Source organism: Orcinus orca, chromosome 3 (assembly GCF_937001465.1).
Source record: "Orcinus orca chromosome 3, mOrcOrc1.1, whole genome shotgun sequence".
Lineage (NCBI taxonomy): Eukaryota > Metazoa > Chordata > Mammalia > Artiodactyla > Delphinidae > Orcinus > Orcinus orca.
Window position 1 is genome coordinate 12,633,392 of NC_064561.1, and position 24,056 is coordinate 12,657,447.

The 24,056-nt window shown below is 48.3% G+C and overlaps 1 protein-coding gene across 1 annotated transcript in view; it reads left to right on the forward strand.

Annotated features, from left to right (window-relative positions):
• The window catches only part of CPAMD8 (C3 and PZP like alpha-2-macroglobulin domain containing 8), a 98,545-nt gene that overhangs the window by 39,533 nt on the left and 34,956 nt on the right, over positions 1–24,056 (forward strand). Inside the window, exons 19-23 of the mRNA XM_049708264.1 lie at positions 1,548–1,610; positions 12,106–12,337; positions 17,287–17,440; positions 17,857–17,987; positions 22,733–22,784. Coding sequence (XP_049564221.1) covers positions 1,548–1,610; positions 12,106–12,337; positions 17,287–17,440; positions 17,857–17,987; positions 22,733–22,784 — 632 coding nt within the window. The remainder of the gene's footprint in view (positions 1–1,547; positions 1,611–12,105; positions 12,338–17,286; positions 17,441–17,856; positions 17,988–22,732; positions 22,785–24,056) is intronic.

Consider the following 24,056-nt stretch of genomic DNA (forward strand, 5'->3'; position numbering starts at 1 on the left):
CCTGGAGCCTCCCATGTGCGTGCCTCCTGAGAGCTTGGCCTGAAGTGGATATGCAAGCAGCCTCAAAACCCAAAACCTCAAAGGGAATTGTAAATCCCAATGCAGAAAGGCATAAGAAATGCCTTAAAAAGCAAGTGTTTGTGCCTTTTTGTAATTGGATAATGCATCCTTATTCTGAAGGACATTTTTCTTAACCATATGCATGTGGTTAAATTATTTTTCAAAGAGTATGAAAGGGTATATAATGAAATGGAAGTCTCCCTCCCACCTCCAGATCCTCCGCTCCCTTCTAAGAGGCAATAATGGTCAATAATTCCTTAGATATCCTTCTAGAAATTTTCTGTGTATACACAAGGATTTAAAAAAAAAAAAACACAGTGGGAGAATACTATAATACTGTTCTGTGCCTTCCTTTTTAAAGTCAGCGATAAACCTTAGAGGCCATTTCATACCAGTACATATATACTTACCTCACCCTTTTTCACTGACACGTAATATTCCACGGTGTGAATGTACTGTCATTTGATTAACCAAACGATGTTTATTATTTCTCACAGTGCTGCAGTGAGCCACACCATAGTCTGTCTTTGCACATGTGTCTGTGGTTAATTTCAGGGTTCATCCCTGGGAGAGGTAACCTCAGGTTGAAAGAGATGTGAGCATTTCTAATCTTGAGAAGTTTTGCCAGATGTCAAGTAGGGCTTATTAATATTATTTTTTAAAGAATAGGACAGTCCCTGGACTTCCTTGGCAGTCCAGTGGTTAAGACTTTGCCTTCCAGTGAAGGGGGTGCAGGTTCAATCCCTGGTTGGGGAGCTAAGATCCTACCTGCCTCGGGGCCCAAAAACCAAAACATAAAACAGAAGCAATATTGTAACAAATTCAATAAAGACTGTAAAAAGGAAAAGAAAAAAAAAAAAAATAGGACAGCCCCTGAGGAAGGTGGGCTGTGAGGCTTCTGAGGATAAACCAAGAATGAAAGCACATGAAAGAGTGTATATACGTGTAACTGAATCACTTTGCTGTACTTCAGAAACTAAACTAACACAATGTCGTAAGTCAACTATACTTCAATTAAAAAAAAACTAAAAAAAAAAAAGAAAGCACAGAGGAAGGGGGAGAGGGGATAGGAGAGCTCTATGTAATGATGCAGAAAAACATGGCAAACCCAGGGAGGGAAATTAACAAAGGAGAGGACATGGGGTGGTCCCTGTGGCCCTTCTTACCTTCTAAGTTCAGGATGCAAGGCACCACTGTCATTTTAAGAAGCCTCTGTCAAGCCTTTGATGCCTCGCTTGTACTAGTCCTAATCAAGTAGAATGTTAACCCTGCCAGGTGAAAGAATTAACACATTGTGTCCTATTAGAGTAGAATACTAACCTTTCCAGGTCAGAGAATTAAAACGTGTAGAATATGAAGCTGCTGGGTAAGAGAATTAACATATTATAGGCTAATCAAGTAAAATGTTAACCTGCCAGGTAACAGAATTAAGTTATGTCCGTGAAACTTTAATCATTTCTTTTTTTAAAAAAAAATTTTTTTCATAGAGCAGAGAAGAAGAAAAGGACCTACTTCCCTGAAACATGGATTTGGCACTGTCTCAACATCAGGTAAGTATGATTTCTTTCCTTTGCTGCCTTTGTGGGCTGACTCAGAGGCACTCATGAAAGATGGTTCCCAGTCGGTTTGCCTGGAGATCTGACACCAACATCTGAGTAAGACATTGGGCATCCTTTTCTAACACATAAAACTCAAAGCTATGAAGTCAGCCCCAAATCCCTCTATAGCCTCAGACATCTGCCTATGAAATATGAAATTTGAGGGCTTCATGCTTCTTAACAACTCCCTCTTGGGGTAACTCTATCTGCTCTGTTTATATAACGAGCTCATTAAAATGATTACAGTTCCCTGGAACATGAACTCAATTCCACCCACCCACCCCCTCCTCGCTCCTCAGGGGACTCAGGCTCCTGCCCGCAAAACAGGCTGCTTCTCTCAGCACATTTCCTTTCTACATTGTTTTCTCTTTTAGTTCGCCTTGAAGCAGCAGTGCTGTGCTAAATTCTTGCCAGATGCAGTTGGCTTTTTTCTTTCAATGCTTAGTGTCAGAAGGTAGTGGTGACTTGCCCTGGGAAACCAGTTAGGCATGAAAGTTCAGACCCTGGGGCTAGTGGATTGGCCAGCGGGTGGACCGACTGCTGAGCTGGGGTCCCCTTCTTGGCATGAGATGCCGTGGCACATGCTCAGCACAGAGCCAAGCACTCAGCTGGGGGTTCCTCAGGCCGCTTTCACGGATGTGCTTGTCCTCATTATGGGCAGTCTTCCCCGCTGGTCAGAACAGAAGCTGATTACTGCATTTTGTTCTGGGAGTCCAGATTTAAGATGGGCTGTCAGTCCATCATCAGAGATGTACGGAGAGTAAAAATGTATCTATTTTCTGTGTACTGGGTGATGTTTTGGGTGCTGGGTAGTGTTTTTGGTGCCAGGGATGGCACCTTGATCAAGGCAGATAGGGTCCCCTCACGCGTAGAATTTATGTTTTATGCCTCCAAGGGCTTCATGCTTCAGTAGGGCCAGTGTTCTCATGGAGGGCTTGGGAGGAAGTAGAGGGACCCTTTGGGGAAGCTAGAAAGACTCCCAGGGCAGGTGGAGCCCAAGCTGGGTCCCACAGGATAAATAAACAAGAAGGGGGGAAGGGGATCCAGGAGGCAGGACCAGCATGGGCAAGAGTTGGGGCTTGGGAGAGGCTGGTGATTTTCACATGGTTGGGATGAGGCAGGTGGGGCCAAGAGGACGAGGCAGGGAGTGTGACGGCCGTGTGGTCTGTGGTGGGGGTGTGGAGAGCCACAGAGGGTTGCTGGGAGGCATTTGGGATTTGAGACGGTCTCTCTCCCTCTGTTGGCTGGAGCAAGGATGAGTCAGAGAGTACAGATCTGAGACCAAGGAGGAGGTTCTTGCTGGGCCCAGGCAAGGACTCGTCAGCTCTTTTTTTTTTTTCTTTTCTAATTTTTAAAATTGGTAAAATACACGTAACATAAAATTGACCACCTTAACCATTTTTAGGTGTACGGTTCAGTGGTAATAAGTGCATTCGTATTGTTGTGCTGCCATCACCACCCTCCGTCTCCAAAACTCCTTTCCTCTTGCAAAACTGAAACTATGTCCCCATTAAATACTAACTCCCCAATCCTCCCTCCCCTCAGCCCCCTAGCGTCCACTCTTCTACTTTTTGTCTCTATGAATCTTACTGCTCTAAGGACCTCATGTAAGTGGAATCATATAGTATTTGTCCTTTTGTGACTGGCTCATTTCACTTAGCATGGTGTCCTCATGGTTCATCCTTGTTGTGGCATGTATCAAAATTTGCTTTCTTTTTAAGCCTGAATAGCATTCCGTTGTATGGGTGGACCACATTTCGTGTATGCATTCGTCCTTTGGTGGACACTTAGGTTGCTTCCACCTTTTGGTTATTATGAATAATCCTTCTATGAATATGGATGTGCAAATATCACTTCGAGACCCTGCTTTCAATTCTTTTGGGTATATACCCAGAAGTGGAGTTGCTGGATCATATGGTAATTCTGTGTTTAATTTTTTGAGAATTCACCATATTGTTTTCCACAGTGGTTGCACCATTTTACATTCCCACCAACAGTGCACAAGGGTTCTTCTTTAAATGTTGGATAGAATTTACCAGCGAAGCCATCACATCCAGAGCTTCCCTTTTTGGGAAGATTTTGATTGCTGATTCAATCTCCTTACTTGTTAGAGATCTATTCAGATTTGTTATTTCCTTGTGATTCAGTCTTGGTAGGTTTTGTGTTTCTAAGAATTTGTCCATTCATCTAGATTATCCAAGTTGTTGGTGTACAGTAGTTCATAGTAGTCTCTTAAAATCTTTTTTTATTTCCATGGAATCCGTAGTAATGTCCCCACTTTCATTTTGGATTTTAGTAATTTAAGTCTTTTCTCTTTTTTCTTAGATCATCTAGCTAAAGGCTTGTTAATTTTATTAATCTTTTCAAAGAACCAACTTTTGGTTTCATTGATTTTCTCTATTATTTTTCTTTTTTTAAAAAAAATTAATTAATTAATTAATTAATTTGGCTATGCCATGTCTTAGTTGTGGTATGCGAGATCTTCATTGCACCATGTGGGATCCTTTCAGTTGCAGCATGCGGGATCTAGTTCCCTGACAAGGGATCGAACCCGGACCCCTTGCATTGGGAGCGCAGAGTCCTAACCACTGGACCACGAGGAAAGTCCCTCTCTATTATTTTTGTATTCTTTATTTCGTTTATTTCTGCTATAATCTTTATTATTTCTGCTTCTTTATTATTTGATCTCTTTTGTTTTTGTTTTTCAAGTTCTTTAAGTTACAAAGTTAGGCTGTTTATTTGAGATCTTATTTCTTAATGTAAGCATTTACAGCTATGAATTTCCCCCTTAATACTGCTTTTGATGCATCCTGTGAGTTTTGGTGTGTTGTGCTTTTGTTTTCATTAATCTCTAAGTCCTTTTTTTCTTTTTTTTTTTGGCAGAGATTTAAAAAAATTTCTTTCAAATCCAGAGATAATTTGAGTAGCAAAGTATAACAGTTAATTTTTGACATATCATTTATCTTTGCAAAAACATTTTTTCTTTTTGAATTTTATTTTATTTATTTATTTTATACAGCAAGTTCTTACTAGTTATCTATTTTATATATATTAGTGTATATATGTCAATCCCAATATCCCAATTCATCCCACCACCACCACCACCCACCCTGTTTTCCCCACTTGGTGTCCATACGTTTGTTCTCTACATCTGTGTCTCAATTTCTGCCTTGCAAACCGGTTCATCTGTGCCATTTTTCTAGATTCCACATATATGCATTAATATGCAGTATTTGTTTTTCTCTCTCTGGCTTACTTCACTCTGTATGACAGTCTCTAGGTCCATCCACGTCTCTACAAATGACCCAATTTCGTTCCTTTTTATGGCTGAGTAATATTCCATTGTATATACGTACCACACCTTCTTTATCCATTTGTCTGTTGATGGGCATTTAGGTTGCTTCCATGACCTGGCTATTGTAAATAGTGCTGCAATGAACATTGGAGTGCATATGTCTTTCTGAATAATGGTTTTCTCTGGGTATATGCCCAGTAGTGGGATTGCTGGGTCATATGATAATTCTAGGTTTAGTTTTTTTAAGGAACCCCCATACTGTTCTCCATAGTGGCTGTATCAATTTACATTCCCACCAGCAGTGCAAGAGGGTTCCCTTTTCTCCACAACCTCTCCAGCATTTGTTGTTTGTAGATTTTCTGATGATGCCCATCCTAACTGGTGTGAGGTGATACCTCATTGTAGTTTTGATTTGCATTTCTCTAATAATTAATGATGTTGAGCAGCTTTTCATGTTCCTCTTGGCCATCTGTATGTCTTCTTTGGAGAAATGTCTATTTAGGTCTTCTCCCCTGTTTTTGATTGGGTTGTTTGTTTTTTTAATATTGAGCTGCATGAGCTGTTTATATATTTTGGAGATTAATCCTTTGTCCATTGATTCATTTGCAAATATTTTCTCCCCTTCTGAGGGTTGTCTTTTTGTCTTGTTTATAGTTTCCTTCGCTGTGCAAAAGCTTTTAAGTTTCATTAGGTCCTGTTTGTTTATTTTTATTTCCATTACTGTAGGAGGTGGGTCAAAAAAGATCTTGCTATGATTTATGTCAAAGAGTGTTCTTCCTATGTTTTCCTCTAAGAGTTTTATAGTGTCCGGTCTTATACATTTAGGTCTCTAATCCATTTTGAGTTTATTTTTGTGTATGGTGTTAGGGAGTGTTCTAATTTCATTCTTTTACATGTAGCTGTCCAGTTTTCTCAGCACCACTTATTGAAGAGACTGTCTTTTCTCCATTGTATATCCTTGCCTCCTTTGTCATGGATTAGTTGACCATAGGTGCATGGGTTTATCTCTGGGCTTTCTATCCTGTTCCATTGATCTATATTTCTGTTTTTGTGCTAGTACCATATTGTCTTGATGACTGTAGCTTTGTAGTATAGTCTGAAGTCAGGGAGTCTGATTCATCTAGCGCGGTTTTTTTCCCTCAAGATTGCTTTGGCTCTTTGGGGTCTTTTGCGTCTCCATACAAATTTTAAGATTTTTTTGTTCTAGTTCTGTAAAAAAATGCCATTGGTAATTTGATAGGGATTGCATTGAATCTGTAGATTGCTTTGGGTAGTATAGTCATTTTCACAAAATTGGTTCCTCCAATCCAAGAACATGGTATATCTCTCCATCTGTTTGTGTCATCTTTGATTTCTTTCATCAGTGTCTGATAGTTTTCTGAGTACAGGTCTTTTACCTCCTTAGGTTTATTCCTACATATTTTATTCTTTTTGTTACAATGGTGAATGAGATTGTTTCCTTAATTTCTCTTTCTGATCTTTCATTGTTAGTGTATAGGAATGCAAGAGATTTCTGTGCATTAATTTTGTATCCTGCAACTTTACCAAATTCATGGATTAGCTCTAGTAGTTTTCTGGTGGCATCTTTAGGATTATCTATGTATAGTATCATGTCATCTGCAAACAGTGACAGTTTTACTTCTTATTTTCCAATTTGGATTCCTTTTATTTCTTTTTGTTCTCTGATAACCATGGCTAGGACTTCCAAAACTATGTTGAATAATAGTGGCGAGAGTGGAAATCCTTGTCTTGTTCCTGATGTTACAGGAAATGCTTTCAGTTTTTCCCTATTGAGAATGATGTTTGCTGTGGGTTTGTCATATATGGCCTTTATTATGTTGAGGTAAGTTCCCTCTATGCCCACTTCCTGGAGAGTTTTTATCATAAATGGGTGTTGAATTTTGTCAAAAGCTTTTTCTGCATCTATTGAGATGATCATATGGTTTTTATTCTTCAATCTGTTAATATGGTGTATCACATTGATTGATTTGCGTATATTGAGGAATCCTTGCATCCTTGGGATAAATCCCACTTGGTCATGGTGTATGATCCTTTTAATGTGTTGTTGGATTCTGTTTGCTAGTATTTTGTTGAGGATTTTTGCATCTATATTCATCAGTGATATTGGTCTGTAATTTTCTTTTTTTGTAGTCTCTTTGTCTGGTTTTGGTATCAGGGTGATGGTGGTCTTGTAGAATGAGTTTGGGAGTGTTCCTTTCTCTACAATTTTTTGGAAGAGTTTGAGAAGGATGGGTGTTAGCTCTTCTCTAAATGTTTGATAGAATTCACCTGTGAAGCCATCTGGTCCTGGACTTTTGTTTGTTGGAATATTTTTAATCACAGTTTCAATTTCATTATGTGTGATTGGTCTGGTCATATTTTCTATTTCTTCCTGGTTCAATCTTGGAAGCTTACACCTTTCTAAGAATTTGTCCATTTCTTCCAGGTTGTCCATTTTATTGGCATAGAGTTGCTTATAGTAGTCTCTTAGGATGCTTTGTATTTCTGTGGTGTCCATTGTAACTTCTCCTTTTTCATTTCTAATATTATTGATTTGAGTCCTCTCCCTGTTTATCTTGATGAGTCTGGCTAAAGGTTTATCAATTTTGTTTATCTTCTCAAAGAACCAGCTTTTAGTTTTATTGATCTTTGCTATTTTCTTTGTTTCTATTTCATTTATTTCTGCTCTGATCTTTATGATTTCTTTCCTTCTACTGACTTTGGGTTTTGTTTGTTGTTCTTCCTCTAGTTCCTTTAGGTGTAAGTTTAGACTGTTTATTTGAGATGTTTTGTTTTTTCTTGAGGTAGGATTGTATTGCTATAAACTTCCCACTTAGAACTGCTTTTGCTGCATCCCATAGGTTTTGGATCATCGTGTTTTCATTGTCATTTGTCTCTAGGTATTTTTTGATTTCCTCTTTGATTTCTTCAGTGATCTCTTGGTTATTTAGTAACGTATTGTTTAGCCTCCATGTGTTTGTGGTTTTTTACATTTTTTCCCTGTAATTGATTTCTAATCTCATAGTGTTGTGGTCAGAAATGATGCTTGATATGATTTCAATTTTCTTAACTTTACCAAGGCTTGATTTGTGACCCAAGATGTGATCTGTCCTGGAGAATGTTCCGTGTGCACTTGAGAAGAAAATGTAATCTTCTGTATTTGGGTGGAATGTCATATAAATATCAATTAAATCTATCTGGTCTACTGTGTCATTTAAAGCTTATGTTTCCTTATTAATTTTCTGTCTGGATGATCTGTCCATTGGTGTAAGTGCAGTGTTAAACTCCCCCACTATTATTGGGTTACTGTCGATTTCCTCTTTTATAGCTCTTAGCATTTGCCTTATGAATTGAGGTGCTCCTATATATTTATAATTGTTATATCTTCTTCTTGGATTGATCCCTTGATCATTATGTAGTGCCCTTCCTTGTCTCTTGTAACATTCTTTTTTTTTTTTTTTTTGCGGTACGCAGGCCTCTCACTGTTATGGCCTCTCCTGTTGCGGAGCACAGGCTCCAGACGCGCAGGCTCAGCGGCCATGGCTCACGGGCCCAGCCACTCCGTGGCATGTGTGATCTTCCCGGACTGGGGCACAAACCCGTGTCCCCTGCATCAGCAGGCGGACTCTCAACCACTGCGCCACCAGGGAAGCCCCAACATTCTTTATTTTAAAGTCTGTTTTATCTGATATGAGTATTGCTGCTCCAGCTTTCTTTTGATTTCCATTTGTGTGGAATATCTTTTTCCAGCCCCTCACTTTCGGTCTGTATGTGTCCCTAGGTCTGAAGTGGGTCTCTTGTAGACAGCATGTGTATGGGTCTTGTTTTTGTACTCATTCAGTGAACCTGTGTCTTTTGGTTGGAGCATTTAATCCATTCACGTTTAAGGTAATTATCAACATGTATGTTCCTATTTCCATTTTCTTAATTGTTATGGGTTTGTTTTTCTAGGTCCTTTTCTTCTCTTGTGTTTCCCACTTAGAGAAGTTCCTTTAGCATTTGTCGTAGAGCTGGTTTGGTGGTGCTGAGTGCTCTTATCTTTTGTTTGTCTGTAAAGCTTTTGATTTCTCTGTCAAACCTGAATGAGATCTTTGCCGGGTAGAGTAATCTTGGTTGTAGTTTCTTCCCTTTCATCACTTTAAATATATTGTGCCACTCCCTTCTGGCTTGTAGAGTTTCTGCTGAGAAATCAGCTGTTAACCTTATGGAGTTCCCTTGTATGTTATTTGTCATTTTTCCCTTGTTGCTTTTAATAATTTTCCTTTGTCCTTAATTTTTCTCAGTTTGATTACTATGTGTCTCGGCGTGTTTCTCCTTGGGTTTATCCTGCCTGGGACTCTCTGCACTTCCTGGACCTGGGTGGCTATTTCCTTTCCCGTGTTAGGGAAGTTTTTGACTATAATCTCTTCAAATATTTTCTCGGGTCCTTTGTCTGTCTCTTCTCCTTCTGGGACCCCTATAATGTGAATGTTGTCCCAGAAGTCTCTTAGGCTGCCTTCATTTCTTTTCATTCTTTTTTCTTTAGTCTGTTCCACAGCAGTGAATTCCACCATTCTGTCTTCCAGGTCACTTATCCGTTCTTCTGCCTCAGTTATTCTGCTATTGATTCCTTCTAGGGTAGTTTTCATTTCAGTTATTGTATTGTTCATCTCTGTTTGTTTGTTCTTTAATTTTTCTAGGTCTTTGTTAAACATTTCTTTCATCTTCTCGATCTTTGCCTCCATTCTTTTTCTGAGGTCCTGGATCATCTTCACTATCATTGTTCTGAATTCTTTTTCTGGAAGGTTGACTATCTCCACTTCTTTTAGTTGTTTTTCTGGGGTTTTATCTTGTTCCTTCATCTGGGACATAATCCTCTGCCTTTTCATCTTGTCTATCTTTCTGTGATTGTGGTTTTCCTTCCACAGGCTGCAGGATTGTAGTTCTTCTTGTGTCTGCTGTCTGCCCTCTGGTGGTTGAAGCTATCTAAGAGGCTCGTGCAAGCTTCCTGATGGGAGGGACTGGTGATGGGTAGAGCCAGGTGTTGCTCTGGTGGGCAGAGCTCAGTAAAACTTTAATCCACTTGTCTGCTGATGGGTGGGGCTGTGTTCCCTCGCTGTTGGTTGTTTGGCCTGAGGCGACCCAGCACTGGAGCCTACAGGCTCTTTGGTGGGGCTGATGGAGGACCCCGGGAGGGCTCACACCAATGAGTACTTCCCATAACTTCTGCTGCCAGTGTCCTTGTCCCGCGGTGAGCCACAGCCGCCCACCCCCTCCTCTGCAGAAGACCCTTCAACACTAGCAGGTAGGTCTGGTTCAGTCTCCTATGGGGTCACTGCTCCTTCCCCCTGGGTCCTAATGCACACACTTTGTATGCGCCCTTCAAGAGTGGAGTCGCTGTTTCGCCGAGTCCTGTTGAAGTTGTGCAATCAAATCCTGCTAGCCTTCAAAGTCTGATTCTCTGGGAATTCCTGTTGCTGGACCCCAGGTTGGGAAGCCTGATGTGGTGCTCAGGACCTTCACTCCAGTGGGTGGGCTTCTGTGGTATAAGTGTTCTCCAGTTTGTGAGTCGTCCACCCAGCAGTTAGGGGATTTGATTTTATTGTGATTGCAGCCGTCCTACCGTCTCATTGCAGCCTCTCCTTTGTCTTAGGATGTGGGGTATCTTTTTTAGTGAGTTCCAGTGTCTTCCTGTCCATGATTGTTCAGCAGTTAGTTGTGATTCTAGTGCTCTAGCAAGAGGGAGTTCTAAGTACTTTTTAATTTCCTTTGTGATCTCTTCTTTGATCCTTTGCTGTTTAAGAATGTGTTAATTTCCACACATTTGTAAATTTTCCATCTTTCCTTCTCTTGTTGATTTCTAACTTCATTCATCTTACTGTGGTCAGAGAAGGGACTTTGTATGCTAGCTCTCTTTTTAAGCCCACTGAGGCTTAGTTTGTAGCTTAACCTATGGGTCTGTCCTGGAAAATACCCCAAGTGCACTTCAGAAGAACGTGTGTTCCATTGTCGTTGTTGGGTAGAGTGTTCTGTGTATGTCTCCCCCTGTTCTGTTCCCCACAGAATGGCCCACTGTCAGGTGGATCCGCCAAGACATAGGGGTCATCTCACTTGGAGGGAGCCCTGAACAAAAGGCTCCAGCAGCTTTATGGACCATGGGGTGGGGTTGGGGGTGGACAGGGGAGAGAGTTAGGAGTGGGAAAGTACTCCAACTGGGGAGGGATGTCTTCAGTGTTTCCTTCTGACCATAAAGAGGCCTTGGCAGAGGTGTCTGAAGAAAACCTCTGCCCATGGTCCCTTATGCTAAAGAGACCTGGGAATGGAAATTCTGGGCCGGGAATGCAAACATGAAAAGAGCAGGGCCAGCCAGGGGCCCCGAGTCCTTGGCTGCAGCTCCCCTCAGAGACCCCAGTGCACACGCACCCCTCACCTCCCTACCCTACTCCCACCCCGTGAGACCTGCAGGCCTGTGGGCAGGCCTGAAAAATCACACATACGCCCTTAACAGGGAGCTGGGCTCCGCAGGAGTGTATGGGACAAGGATGCCAGGCCAGGAAGTGTGGGTGTCCCCCACAGGCAGGCATTCCTTGGCTTGTGGCTGCATCACTCCAGTCTCTGCCTCCATCTTCGCCTGGCCTTCTTCTCTCTCTGTCTGAATTTCCCTCCTCTTCTAAGGACACCTGTCATTGGATTAGGGCCCACTCTACTCCAGTGTGGCTTCATCTTAACTAGTGGCGTCTGCAAAGACCCTATTTCCAAATAATGTCCCATTCACAGGTTACCAGGGGTTAGGGCTTGGACATGTCTTTCTGGGAGACACACAAGCATGCTCTAAGTGACCAGTCCCCTTGATTCAGTGTCTTTCTCCCCTAAACTGGGCAGAGCACACACTGCCAGAGTGTGCCTCTCTGGACCCATGTTTTGGGTAGTCCTGTGATCACAGCTGTCGTGAGAGACATTCATGTTTCCGATTAGGGCGAGTCAGGGCCGAGGGATGACTTTCTCCTGTCACACGCTGTGGGGTGCCTTGAATGCTTATTTCCAAGCTGCCGGGGCAGTTGCGGGGGGCACCACCCTGGGGCCCAAGGCCATACGGCTGGACTCCTCTGTTCCCACCTGGCCTCTTGCGGCACGGCCGTGGAGAAGAGCACACGCTTGTCCGTCTTTCCGCAGTGATCCATCAGGCGAGGACACACTCAGCGTGCAGGTCCCCGACTCCATCACCAGCTGGGTGGGTGAGGCAGTGGGTCTGTCTGCCGAGAGGGGCCTGGGCATTGCGGAGCCCACTCTGCTGAAGACCTTCAAGCCCTTCTTTGTCGACTTCACCCTGCCCCCCAACGTGGTCCGCGGGGAGCAGGCCAAAATCCCGCTCAGCATCTACAACTACATGGACACCTGCGTCGAGGTACCGAACCCGCCCTCCATACACAGCCTTTCCCATTATGGGGGAGAGGGGTGGCCTCCTTAATGGCAGGAAGCAGAGGGAGGTGGGGTCATCCTGGGGGGAGGGGTTGGAGGGGCACAGCACCTGGGATGTGGGGCAGGCAGGGCGGCATGGGGTCATCCTGGAGGGCCGTGGGGGACAGCATCTGTGATATGAGTGAGGCAGAGGCTGGATGAGTCAGCTTCTCCTTCACCAGCTGTCTACACCCGGGCAGGTTGGGGGTGGGAGTGTGTGCATGGCGGGGTTAGAGGGTGACAGATGTGATGGAGCGACTGCGACTGTCGTTGACTCCTGACCCTGCAGGGGTGTGGGAGGGTGAGTATCATATGGAACGGCATGGAGTCAGGTGATCTCGGAGAGACACCAGCAAGCGGTCTTGAAGCAGGGTCTTAGTTCTCTGCCCAGGAATTGGACCTGGGTAGCCTGGATGAAAACCAGGAATCCTAGCCACTGGACCACCAGGGGCCAGAGGCTAGAAGCAAAGTTTCCCTGGCTCTTGCTCTGTTTGAAAAATGAATTTCTCAAAGAGGCAAAACCTGCATAAACAGGTGAAGTTTATGATGAGAGACACAGCACAGCAAGTGGGAGAACACACAGAGAGACTGTTGTTTATTTAAGACAGAAGCAAGGCAGAAGTACACACCCAGAGAGGAAGGGTGTGGGCATCCTCCCTAATGAGAAGGAGTGCAGTAAAGGGGCGGTTAAATCGTTTCTACAGGGCAGTTCTTCCCGGCCTTTGTTTACCTTCGGCCAGTCGTCAGCACCTTCTCTTCCCACATCTGACCTGCCCTAGGACCCGCTCCAACATGCTTGCGTATCTTTTTGCCAAGATGGTTTCTAGCACAGAGGCCTGTGGGAGGTTTGGCATCACCTATTGTGGGGTGGCGCCCCCTCCTTTTTGACCCCCTAGGAGCCTTTCTGCGCATGTGTAGTCAGGGAGGTCTCCTTGGTCTCAGGAATGGTCATCTTAGCTCTTTACTCCAGCAGAGCTCAGCTCCTGCCATTAACTTTGGCCTTGGAGTGTCTAGGGAAAAAAAGCTCCAATTTTACTCCACTTGGCAAACACCAGCTGTCCAGCCCAAGGGCCCCTCTACCTCCTACCTCAAATCCCCCCTGAGAGACGTGAACCCCAAGAAATCTTTACTGGGAGGATAAAGGGCGACAGAGTCTGCCTTCTGTAGCTTCTTCAGGCTGGCAAGGGGCTGGTAGACCCGACCTAGCTGGGGTCACAGAGCTGTCGCCTCATCTCATCAAGGGGCCCCAGGGTGACTTCTCTTGTTATCTCTGTGTCCAGATTTCCTCTGAGAAGAGTCCCTGTTTTATTGGATTAGGGTCTACCCTAATGACCTCATTGGAACTTGATGACGTCTGCAGAGACCGTAGTTCCAAATGAGGTCGCGTTTATAGGTACGGGGTGGGGGGGTGTTAGGATTTCAACATATCTTCCTGGGAGGCACAATTCAACCAGTAACAGCTACCCCAAGGAGGTGGGCTTGGGGGTTTCAGACCCTCATGAGGAGGAGGGATGGCAGGCAATGTGGAGGGAGCCGCGAGGACCAGGGTCAGGTGGGGGCAGGATAGGGAAGGGGTGTTTGGGGCCTGAGCATGAGTGCGGCTGCAGGAGGGCAGGGGCACCCTCCTCCCCTGCCTTTGTAATCCTTTTGCGCCATCTCAGACTGGATGTCAGCTGGGGGGTGGCAGGAAGAGAGAGGAGGTGGGCTCCCAGAGTTAGGGGCAGCCCTCAGGAGTGGGAGCTGGGAGCCGAGGCTGCAAATGGAGGAGTGAGTGGGGTGCAGGGCCAGGGGTCTAGCTGGGAGCAAGCCTGCTTTCCACAGCTTGGCCTGGAGGTCAGGCTACAGGTCTCAGCCTCACCCCAGCCAGCCGGGGGGAGCCTGCTAACCTTGTCCTGGCCCTGCCCATGTGTGTGCACCCGCCCCCCTCAAGGCTGCTGGCACATTCCCCACCAAGGACAGAGATGGGAGGGGCAGCCCCAGGCCAAAGACACTGGAAACCAAGAGATTTTATCCACCCCCTGCCCAGATTTCTGGCTTTTCTTGAAAAACAAGCCCTTCTGGCCAGGGAGTGATTGGAATTTGCCACCTGAAGGGCAGCGAGGCTGCTGGGGGTGGAGGTCCTGAGTGGAGGTGGCGGATCCCCCGCGGCACAGCTGTAGTCCCAGCGCATACCTGTCTCAGCATCCCCCAGACGACCCTTTGGACTTCAGCTTGCTGTTTCCATTCACCAGCCCACTTTGTCTCAGTTTCCTTATCTGGGTGTGAGAGATCTACCCTCACCCCCTGTCCCCTCCCCTATGTCTGGGATCATTTCTGAGCCTGGCCCAGAGTGGAGACAGCAGTGTTCCGAGTCTCTGAGTCTCAGCTCAGAGGCTGACCTTGAGCTTCCATGAAATCATTTACTCCCTTTTTCCTTTGCAAATTCTATATCTCTGCCGACTGATTACATCTACCCAAGAACGTGTTGTTCAGAATGCCGTATGCTGGCCCTGAGGCCAGTAAAGGACCCCTCCCATTGCCTTCTGCCTGGCACAGTCCGGGTTTGAGGCTGGTATTTGCTTTTGACTCCCCGATGCTTATTTGAGCCGCACGTAATGTACTGTCACACAGGAACTTCTGTCTTGGGTCTTTAATGAAAAGAAAATTCCAAGTGAAACAAAAAGGGGTCAGTGCAAGTCTGGAATAGAAATGAAACACCCAGAGGCCACCAGAAAGGAATTCCTGTGTGTAAGATGTGAGTGATTCGAATTCGTTCACTCAAAAGCTATCGCCCGATACCTGATGCATGCCAGGCTCTGTGTGGGAATCTGAAGACCCCAATGCTCAGGACGTGGGGTCTGCCTGAGCTCACCTGGAGCTCTGATGCCACTAACTCGGTGTTCTTGGGCACGCATCTCTGTGCCCAGTGCCGGGTGGATGATTTTAACTGTATCATTAGCAAGTGCCCACGTGGGCTGAGGAAGGAGGGGCTGTGATGGAATCATTCCCGCTTGGGAAGCTCAGAGAGGCATCATCGTATGTTCAAGGTCCCCCAGGAAGTGAAGGGCAGACCTGTGTTAGAATTAGGTATCGGGAATTGCCCAGCCGTCCAGTGGTTAGGATTCTGCGCTTCCACTGCAGGGGGCAGAGGTTTCATTCCTGGTTGGAGAGCTAAGATGCCGCAAGCCATGCCACACAGTGCGGCCAGAAAAAAAAAAAAAAAGAATTAAGTGTCTACAGGAAGCCAGGGAAGCCCTGAGGAGGGGTGGCTTCTCTGAACGCCGAAGTCTTTGGGCGATGCTTAAGCTGGGCACCAGCCCTGGAAGGGCATTCCTGGAAGAGGGAATAGTATATGCAAGGGACAGGCAGGAGGCAGCTTGGCCTGTCCCAGAAACTGACCGTGACACAGTCTGGCTGGGCTTTAGGGTCTGGTTGGAAGAGCAGGAGAGAAGGGGGACGCTTGTGCAGTAATCTGAGTGAGAGCCACTGAGTGAGAACCACGGCAGTGGCCACGCGGTGGCCTGGAGGGGGCCAAGGAGGACATGTGAGGGGCTCAGGGCAGTCAGCTGGGATAAAGGTGCCCCCAAACCCAGAACCTTTATCATTCATGCTTTTTATGTAGCTTATGGCTAGGAGGAATAGGACCCTAATTTCAGAAAGCCAGAATAAATGTAGGGTGGTCCCTAATCACAGGGTGGCCCCCATGGGAGGCTCCCTCCTGAATTGCAGGCAGGCCCCCCAGGTGCCCATTTCAGCTCCTAGCAAGCACTGGTGGTTGGCTTGTCAGCGGGAAGAAGAAAGCCCTGCCGGGCAGCAGGTGTGTCCAGGGATCACCACACGTCAATTTCAGGAACCGCCCTCCCCGCCCCCCCGCCCCCACACCTCCATGTGCTCTTCCTGAGGTTCCAGGAAAACAGGCACATCCAGACCCCTCAACCTGGACAGCGGGTTCCATCCAGCACCTGGAAAATGTATCTCACTGATGCTTGACGCTTGAATTTCTTCTTTCCTCCCTGGAAGAACTTTCTAGAAGAATGCTGTCTCGAGGGGAATGGGGGAGTCCCCAAAGCACCCTGCACCAACCGTTCTCATTCAGGTTCTACTGGGCCTGCCCTTGGGCAGGATTCCGACACTGTCACACTTGCCACTGTAAAGCTTCCTTGTGCACACCTGCGTGTGTGTGTGTGACTCAGGCACGTGAAGCCTCTGAGGCCCAGGGGTCGCTCTTGTCTGTTCAGACCTGTTTCTTGAGCTCCTAGCAGGGCTCCTGAACCCACCAGGTGCTGCATATGTGCTGGTTGGACAAATGCATGGGGAGCAAAGAGCCTGTTGTAGATGGAGGGTTATAAACACACACACACGTACACAACATGCACGTGGAGACATGGTGTGCACAAGCACACGTGTAGAGAACCATGCTTGCACATGTGTGCAGACACTTGCCTTCACTCGCGTGCACTCACACATCGTGTAATGCTACGCCTACACACATAGGTGTGCACACAGAGACGCATGCATGCACAGCACACACATGACACACACGTGTGCACACCCGAACTCTATTATGACTCGGTGGACCTCAGTGGTTGGAGAGAGGGTCAGATGAAGTTCCCTGCGGGGCCTGCATATGGAGTGGCCCCTCTTATCCCATGCTTGGCCAGAGAGACAGCCCTTGAATTGACCTTGGTCCCAAGGGAGAGCTGGACCAGTGAGGGTTCAGGGGGCTGAGGGAAGGAGGGGGCTCCCAGCAGGACAATGGTAAGTAGTTTGTTCTGATCAGAAATGGAAAGAGAGCCTCCCAAAGAGAGCGTGGCTTTGGGGGAAAGGCTGCCAGGGTGGACGGAGTGCAGTGGGCAGTGGGGTGTGCTGGGAGGGCACACAGATTCCGGGCACCATGGTTCTTGCCACACTCTCCAGGTCTACGTGAAGATCTCAGTTCCCAAGGGCATCCAATTTGTCGGACATCCTGGCAAACGCCATCTGACCAAGAAGACGTGTGTGGTCCCCGGGGAGATGGAACCCTCCTGGGTGGTTCTGTCCTTTGGCGACCTGGGTCTCAGCAACATCACAGGTGAGGGTCATGTGCTTCTTTGGGCAACTCCACTCTCCAGGCCGCCAAGGGGTTCAGGTGCAGAGTCCAGGCACGGGTGAAGGGTCAGCGGGGCAGAAGATGAGATCAAGGGGCAAGACAGCTGCTGGGGATGCAGGCCAGAGGGAATGATCAGGAGGTAGGGGGCCTCATCTGGGGGAAGACAGTCTCTTAAGATGCCAAACCGAGGTAGCACACACATGCACGCACACTTGCACACATGCGTACATATGCATGCACACGCATCCAGCCTACACCGTGCACACACGCGCATATGCACATACACACACGTATGTGTGCATGCACACCTGGGAAGCCTGGGACAAGGGTGGGGTGTAGAACAGCGCCGGATAGGGACCTGTTCTGAGAGCCAGCACCGAGTACTCAAATCTCCGCAGCCAAAGCCCTGGCTTACAGAGAAACGAGCTGCTGCCGGGATGGGAAGTCGATCAGAACCCCGGAGGAGAATTACGCTGACAGGAGGGTCCCCATTGGGAGGGATCACATCCGGCGCGGTGTGATGGTTGAGGTAAGCCTATGTCCTCACTCGAGGCACTTGGCCAGGGCCTGATTACCTCAACAGTGAGGCTGGGGCCGGAGAGTGTGGTCCCTTCCCAAGCCAGGGCCAGGGCAGCCCCCATGAGTCCTGCTTTGGGGCTTGGGGCAGGTGACGGGGCTGCCTTGCTGGAGGACTGCGGCATCCATCTCCTCTCCAAGGAGCAGAGCAGGCTTTGGTGAAGTGATTTGGGACTCACACGGGCTGCAGGGAAGTGTCCTCCTGACCCCCGGCTTGATCACCCTGGAGGGTGGTGTGCCTCTGTCTCCTGGCTGTCCGTTTGTCAACAGGCAATTGTAGGGGCTGTGACCCATCATTCAGAGGGTTGTCCTTGGAATGGCCGTGTGGGAAGGACACGGAGCCTCCAGCAGGGGCGCCCAGACCACCGTGCCCACCCCCACCCCCCTGCCCTCCACCCCCACCTCCGCCCCCCGACCCATCCCCGAGCTGTGAATCTGGGATCTGCCACTTACGCATGGGGCTCAGCGAGTGTCTTGTTATTCCGACTCTGCTCTGTAAGACTGGGAGGCTCACGCTCACCCCATAGCATGGGGGAGGTTGGAGAATGCACACGGCGCTTCATAGTGCTGGGCTTGTAGCAGCAGCAATGCCCCATCTTTTTTGGGCTGCTCAGATGTATCAGAGCCCAGAGCTGTGGAGAGACTCCTGTTTAGTGCTGCATGGAGAGCACACAGCAGCCCCACGGAATCTCCTCACAGTGGCCCCGAGTCTCTGCCCCTCCCCAGTAGCCCAGCTGCAAACAGCTGCCCTCCCTCCTGGCTGCAGTCCTGGTGGAGCTGAGCACAAATGGTTCCCATCAGCGCCTGGAGTCACACACGCGCTGGGCGGAACTCCTGGAGGTGGATGGGTTACTGCTGCCGCTTTGTTGACACGACGTGATGGAGTCCTCCGAGTGTGTCATCAGATGAGGCACGCGATCTCTGTGAGCCAGCAGGATAGGATGGCCTCAACAGGAAATGCAGAGACCCCTGGTGACCCTTTGCACAGCCTGAGCACGCTCCCTGGACCACAGCCTGCCCTACCTCAGTCCAAGGAGGCAGCGAGTCCCCCAGTGCGGCCAGCCTGATCTGGAGGCCTGGAGCTCTTGTCTTCTTCCTCTGCAGGAGGAATTTCTAGATGCACAGAGAAGGATTCTCTTATCCTCAAGCCTTTCCTCCCTTTCATGCTGTTCAGCAGTGTCCTCTGTCTGCAGCATCCACTGGTCCAGCTCTGTACAGACAGCACTGGAGGACAGGAGGTATGAGTTAGGCATCAGAAGACTTGAAATGTCAATGCAAAAAAATGAAGCATGAATTAGAAAAATGGATTTATGAAATAGGAGGCACTGGGTGCACGGCTTCTCCCATCTCATCCCACCACAGAGCTCTGAGCACATGGGTCGCTCGCTCCATCAGTTATACGATGGACCCTCCCAAGACACCACGTGCCACCTGCTGGGCAGGAGTCTGAATACAACAGAAAGGCCATTCCTGAGAGACACGTGGTGGGGAAGCAGGTGATGGCCGAGCTGTCGTGGGTGTGTATCAGGAGGAGGGGCGGCGAACGCCATCCCTCCTGGATCCCCAGCTGGCCCAGGGGATTGTGACCTTTTGCATTTCTGCTGGAAGGCTGAGAGCCTTCCATCACCCCACCGTGTCTCAGTGGAGTTCACAGGATCAAAGAGGAGGCCGACATAATTCAGACCCATGAGGGGAGCCTGGCGGGCATCACAGGAGTGAGAGGAAGTCTGCCTTCTTGGCTTGGGGTGGGCTGTGGAGTGAGAGCCCTGGATTCAAACATGAAACTGCTGGACGGTTAAATGAGAGTGTGTGGAAGACATCTCTTGATGCCTGGTCTGAGTGCTAAAGAAAAGTGGTCTGTGGTCATCCAGGCATTTATAATGGTCAACTGGGGGAACCTGGACATAAACCAGGGACGCTCTTTCCGATTTAGGATATGTCCATCAGCTGATGAATGGATAAATGTGGTGCGAGGGGATCCGGTTACCCAATACCACGGAATATTACTCAGTCCTAAAAAGGACTGAAGCGCTGATTCATGCAACAGCGTAGATGAACCTTGAAAACGTTATGCTGAGTGAAGGAAGCCAGACACACAAGGCCACGTAGTGTATGATCCTGTTTATATGAAATGTCCGGGATAGATACATCCATAGAACAGAGAAGAGTGAAGCCCCGATCTGTGCTACAAGGTTGTAGAAAAGTCTTGCCAGAGGTAATCATGACATCATGCAGTGACCATGTTTTGGAACCTGGTCAGGAGCTGCCTTGAGCACAGAGGCGAAGGAGATTGGAACCCAGGATCAGCTAAAAGCCAGGGCAGCGTGGAGGAGAGAGGCTGGCACCAGGGTCCCCTCTGAGTTGAGCCAGAAAAGAAGACAGGGAGGCGTGGCCACGAGCGGCCCCATTGGCTGCTTCAGAGGCTATGCTGGGGGTGGGGGTGTGTCCAGGAGGCCCTGGATGGTCAGCCGGAGCCAGAGGGCACGCTCAGCACCAGCAGAAGGGCTCAGATTCTGTCTCTGGGTTTGCTTGCTCTGGACGTTTCAGGTCAATGGAACCCTACACTCTGTGGCCTTTCCTGCCTGGCTGCTTTCACTTAGCATGATGTTTTTGAGGTCCATTTACATTGTAGCCCGTGTCAGTGCTTCATCCCTTTTCACGGTTGTATAATGTTCCGCTGTAGGCGTGGGCCACATTTTGTTTATCCGTTCATCCATTGATAGACACCTGAGTCACGAATCATTTTTATGACTGTATAGCTATCGTGGGCTTACAATGGCCAGGCCCTGTCCAGTGACTCAGCCCCTTTTCCAACAAGGGGCTGAGCTGATAGACCGGTGAGGGGGTTGCTGAAGTCCAAGCGAAATCTCGGGGGCTCACCCTGGAGCCTGTGGCTGAGCAGATGGCCTGTGGGCTCCATGTCAGGCCTTCTGGGTGTGAGATGACAATGCGGCTGCTGGACAGCTCAGCATCAACCACGGGTGATTTTGCTAAAGGTTTGCTAGCAAGGTGTGCAGTGTGGGTGTCAGGTTGTGGCTTGCGTGGGTGAGGCAGGACCCCGGTGCAGGCCCCTGGGCGTGGCCCCGGGATGATAGCAGGAAGTGGACATGATCCAGACAGGTGCCTCCCGGACTCATCAGTACAGACCCAGGATGGATGACGCCCATCTTTGCAGCTTCAACAGAGGACTGGGGGCGGGGGTGGGGGGAAGAGGGGGATGAGAAACGCTAACAAGAGCTGACTGTTGAGTAGCACTGAAAAGATGCCAGGCTCTGTCTGAAATACACCTAACCCTCACATCGCGGTGAGGTCGGCGCCTTCATCACCCCCATCTTAGAGATGACAAATAGAGGTCCAGAGAGGTTAAGTGAGTGGCCCTCGGTCACCCAGCAAGGAGTGGGTGTATTAGTCAGGGTGCTGCGGATAAACAGAGCCAATAGGACATATACATTTCTCTAGGAAGAGATTTATTATTAGCAATTGGCTTACACGATCGTGGAGGCTGAGAAGTCCCCATGGAGGCTGAGAAGTCTGCCATCTGTGAGTCCGAAGGTCAGAAGCATCGAGGGCAGAGAAGATTGATGCCCCAACTCAAGCAGTCTGGCAGAGAAAGAATTCGTCCTTCCTCTGCCTGTTGTTGTATTTGGGCCCTCAATGGAGTGTTTGGGGGCCACCACGTTGGGGAGGGCCATCTACATCACTGTCCACCAATTCAAATGCTGACTCCTTTAAGACAAGGCCTCACAGGTATGCCCAGAAGTAACATTTGGCCAGATGTTTAGGCATGCCCTGGCTTACACAAGTTGGCAGATAAAATGATCCTCACAGTAGGAGGAGCTGGGACCCCAGGAGGCTGCCTGGCTGCAGTGGCCAAGCATTAACCGTCTGAGGTCTGACCTCAGGTGGCCCCAGCTCACCGATTTGCTGATGGCGCTAAAAGAGATCTGGAAAAGCGAGAGCCCCACAGGGGCCGTTCTGGTCAGACGAAAGCCCACAAGGTGTATCGGGTTAAATTCCCAGTGCTCCCTTTTAAGAGAACAAGCCAGGACTTCCCTGGCAGTACAGTGGTTAAGACTCCACGCTTCCACTGTAGGGGGCACAGGTTCGATCCCTGGTCAGGGGAAGTTCCTCATGCCGCGTGGTGTGGCCAAAAATAGATAAATTTTAAAAATAAATAAATAAGAGAACAAGCCAGCTGGCTTCTATTATTTGGGGGACGTTGTGGAAGGGGTGGAAGCAGGAGCATGATGGACAGGAGACAAGGGATGCATCGGACAGTGGGACAGAGACCCCGTCCTTGACAGACCTGGGTGCCCCCTTCTCAGTGCTCTTGGACATTGGATGGGGCCTCAGATCCTGGCAGCCTTCGAGTCATAGTGTTCTCTGCCCACAGGGAGCAGCTGGGCTTGGAGCTGGGCCAAAGGGGTGGCTGGGAGGGTAGGATGGGGGTGTGAGAAGCATGATAAGTCTAGGAGCGGTTGGTGAGTTTGTTTGACTAGAGCCCAGAGAAGGGGAAGTGAGCCTCAGTTTCCCTATCTGGGCATGGGAGGTAGGTGACCTGGTCCATCTCTGTGCACCTGTGGTCGTGGTATCACCCTGCGGGATCCACACTCAGAGCTGCTGCCGTGGGAGGGCGGCTTCGCCCTTGCACTGGCTGCCGCCCCCCATTTCTCAGTTCTCCCCGTTTCTCTGTTTCAGCCTGAAGGAGCCCCCCGGTCATACACCTACAGCGCTTTCTTCTGTCCCAATGGTGAGTTCCCGTGCCCACCCTGCCAAGGACTTTGGCCCTTACCCCTGCACTTTGGCAGCTTTCCTGCTGCTGAGTGGACACCCACCATCCCTGGGAGCTGGGGACACAGCAGCAAAGCACTGATATGTCCCAGTTGGGGGCATCTGTAAGCCAGAGTGAGGACTGGGCATCTGCCACGCAGGAAGTGAGCACATACGATGGTAGACTGCAGGCACCAATGAGAAGAGACTGCCGTCAGGGGGTAGGGCTGTCCTTGGGCCCTGGGCTCCTCACCCAGGGTCTGGGGAAAGGAGGTCTTAGAGTCACATCATGGGAAAGCTGTGGGAATGAGGGTGACCCAGAACCCAGGGATAGCAAAGGAGGATGTGGGAAATTAAGGTGGGTTCCAGAAAGTGTGAGATCTGGGGTCCATCTTGATCCCCTGAAATTGACATTATACCTGCCCATGATCTGTGAACAGGAAATGGGCACAGAGTGCCCAGTGGGTGGAGTGGCCAGACAAAGGCCTGTCCACACCTCTGCCTTGTGGGGTCAGGGCAGTGCTGGGAGGAACATGAGTCTGAGCTGCCTATGGGAGGGTCTGCCCCTTCCCCATCCAGTCCCTCCCCAAAGAGCCCTCCAGCTTGGAGGTTGGGCTGGGCCTGGCACTGGGCACTCACCTGGCAGGTTTTGCCAAGAGGCACAGCAGAGGATCTGAAGTGGAGTCCCTTGGTGATGCCTACCTTCTAGGTGTACCACCTCCTTGTTCCCAAAGCATTCAGCACAACAGGTCCCCTGACCCACAGCACACTCTGGACACAGGCTTCCTTTAACATCCCCCCCTCCCTTTTTTCAGTAAATAGCAATACATCACATATGTGCTCAAATGAGTTTTGACAGTGGTGCACAAGCAATTCAATGGAGGATGGAGAACCTTCTCAACAAATGATGCTAGAGCAATTGGACATCCATTGGCAAAAACATGAAATTCGACTGAAAGATCATACCTTATACAAGAATGAACTCAAAATGGAGCACGAACTTACATGTAAAACTGTACAACTTCTAGAAAAAAAAACATGGGAGGAATCTTTGGGATCTAGGGCTAGGTAAAGAATTCTTAGACATATTACCAAAAGTATGAATGACAAAAGGAAACATTGATAAATGGACCTCATCAAAATGAAAAACGTTTGCTCTGTGAAAGATGCTGTTAATACGGGGAAATTCAGGTTACTGACTAGAAGAAAATATTTCCAAACCCAGAACTGACAAAGGACTAGGATCTAGAAT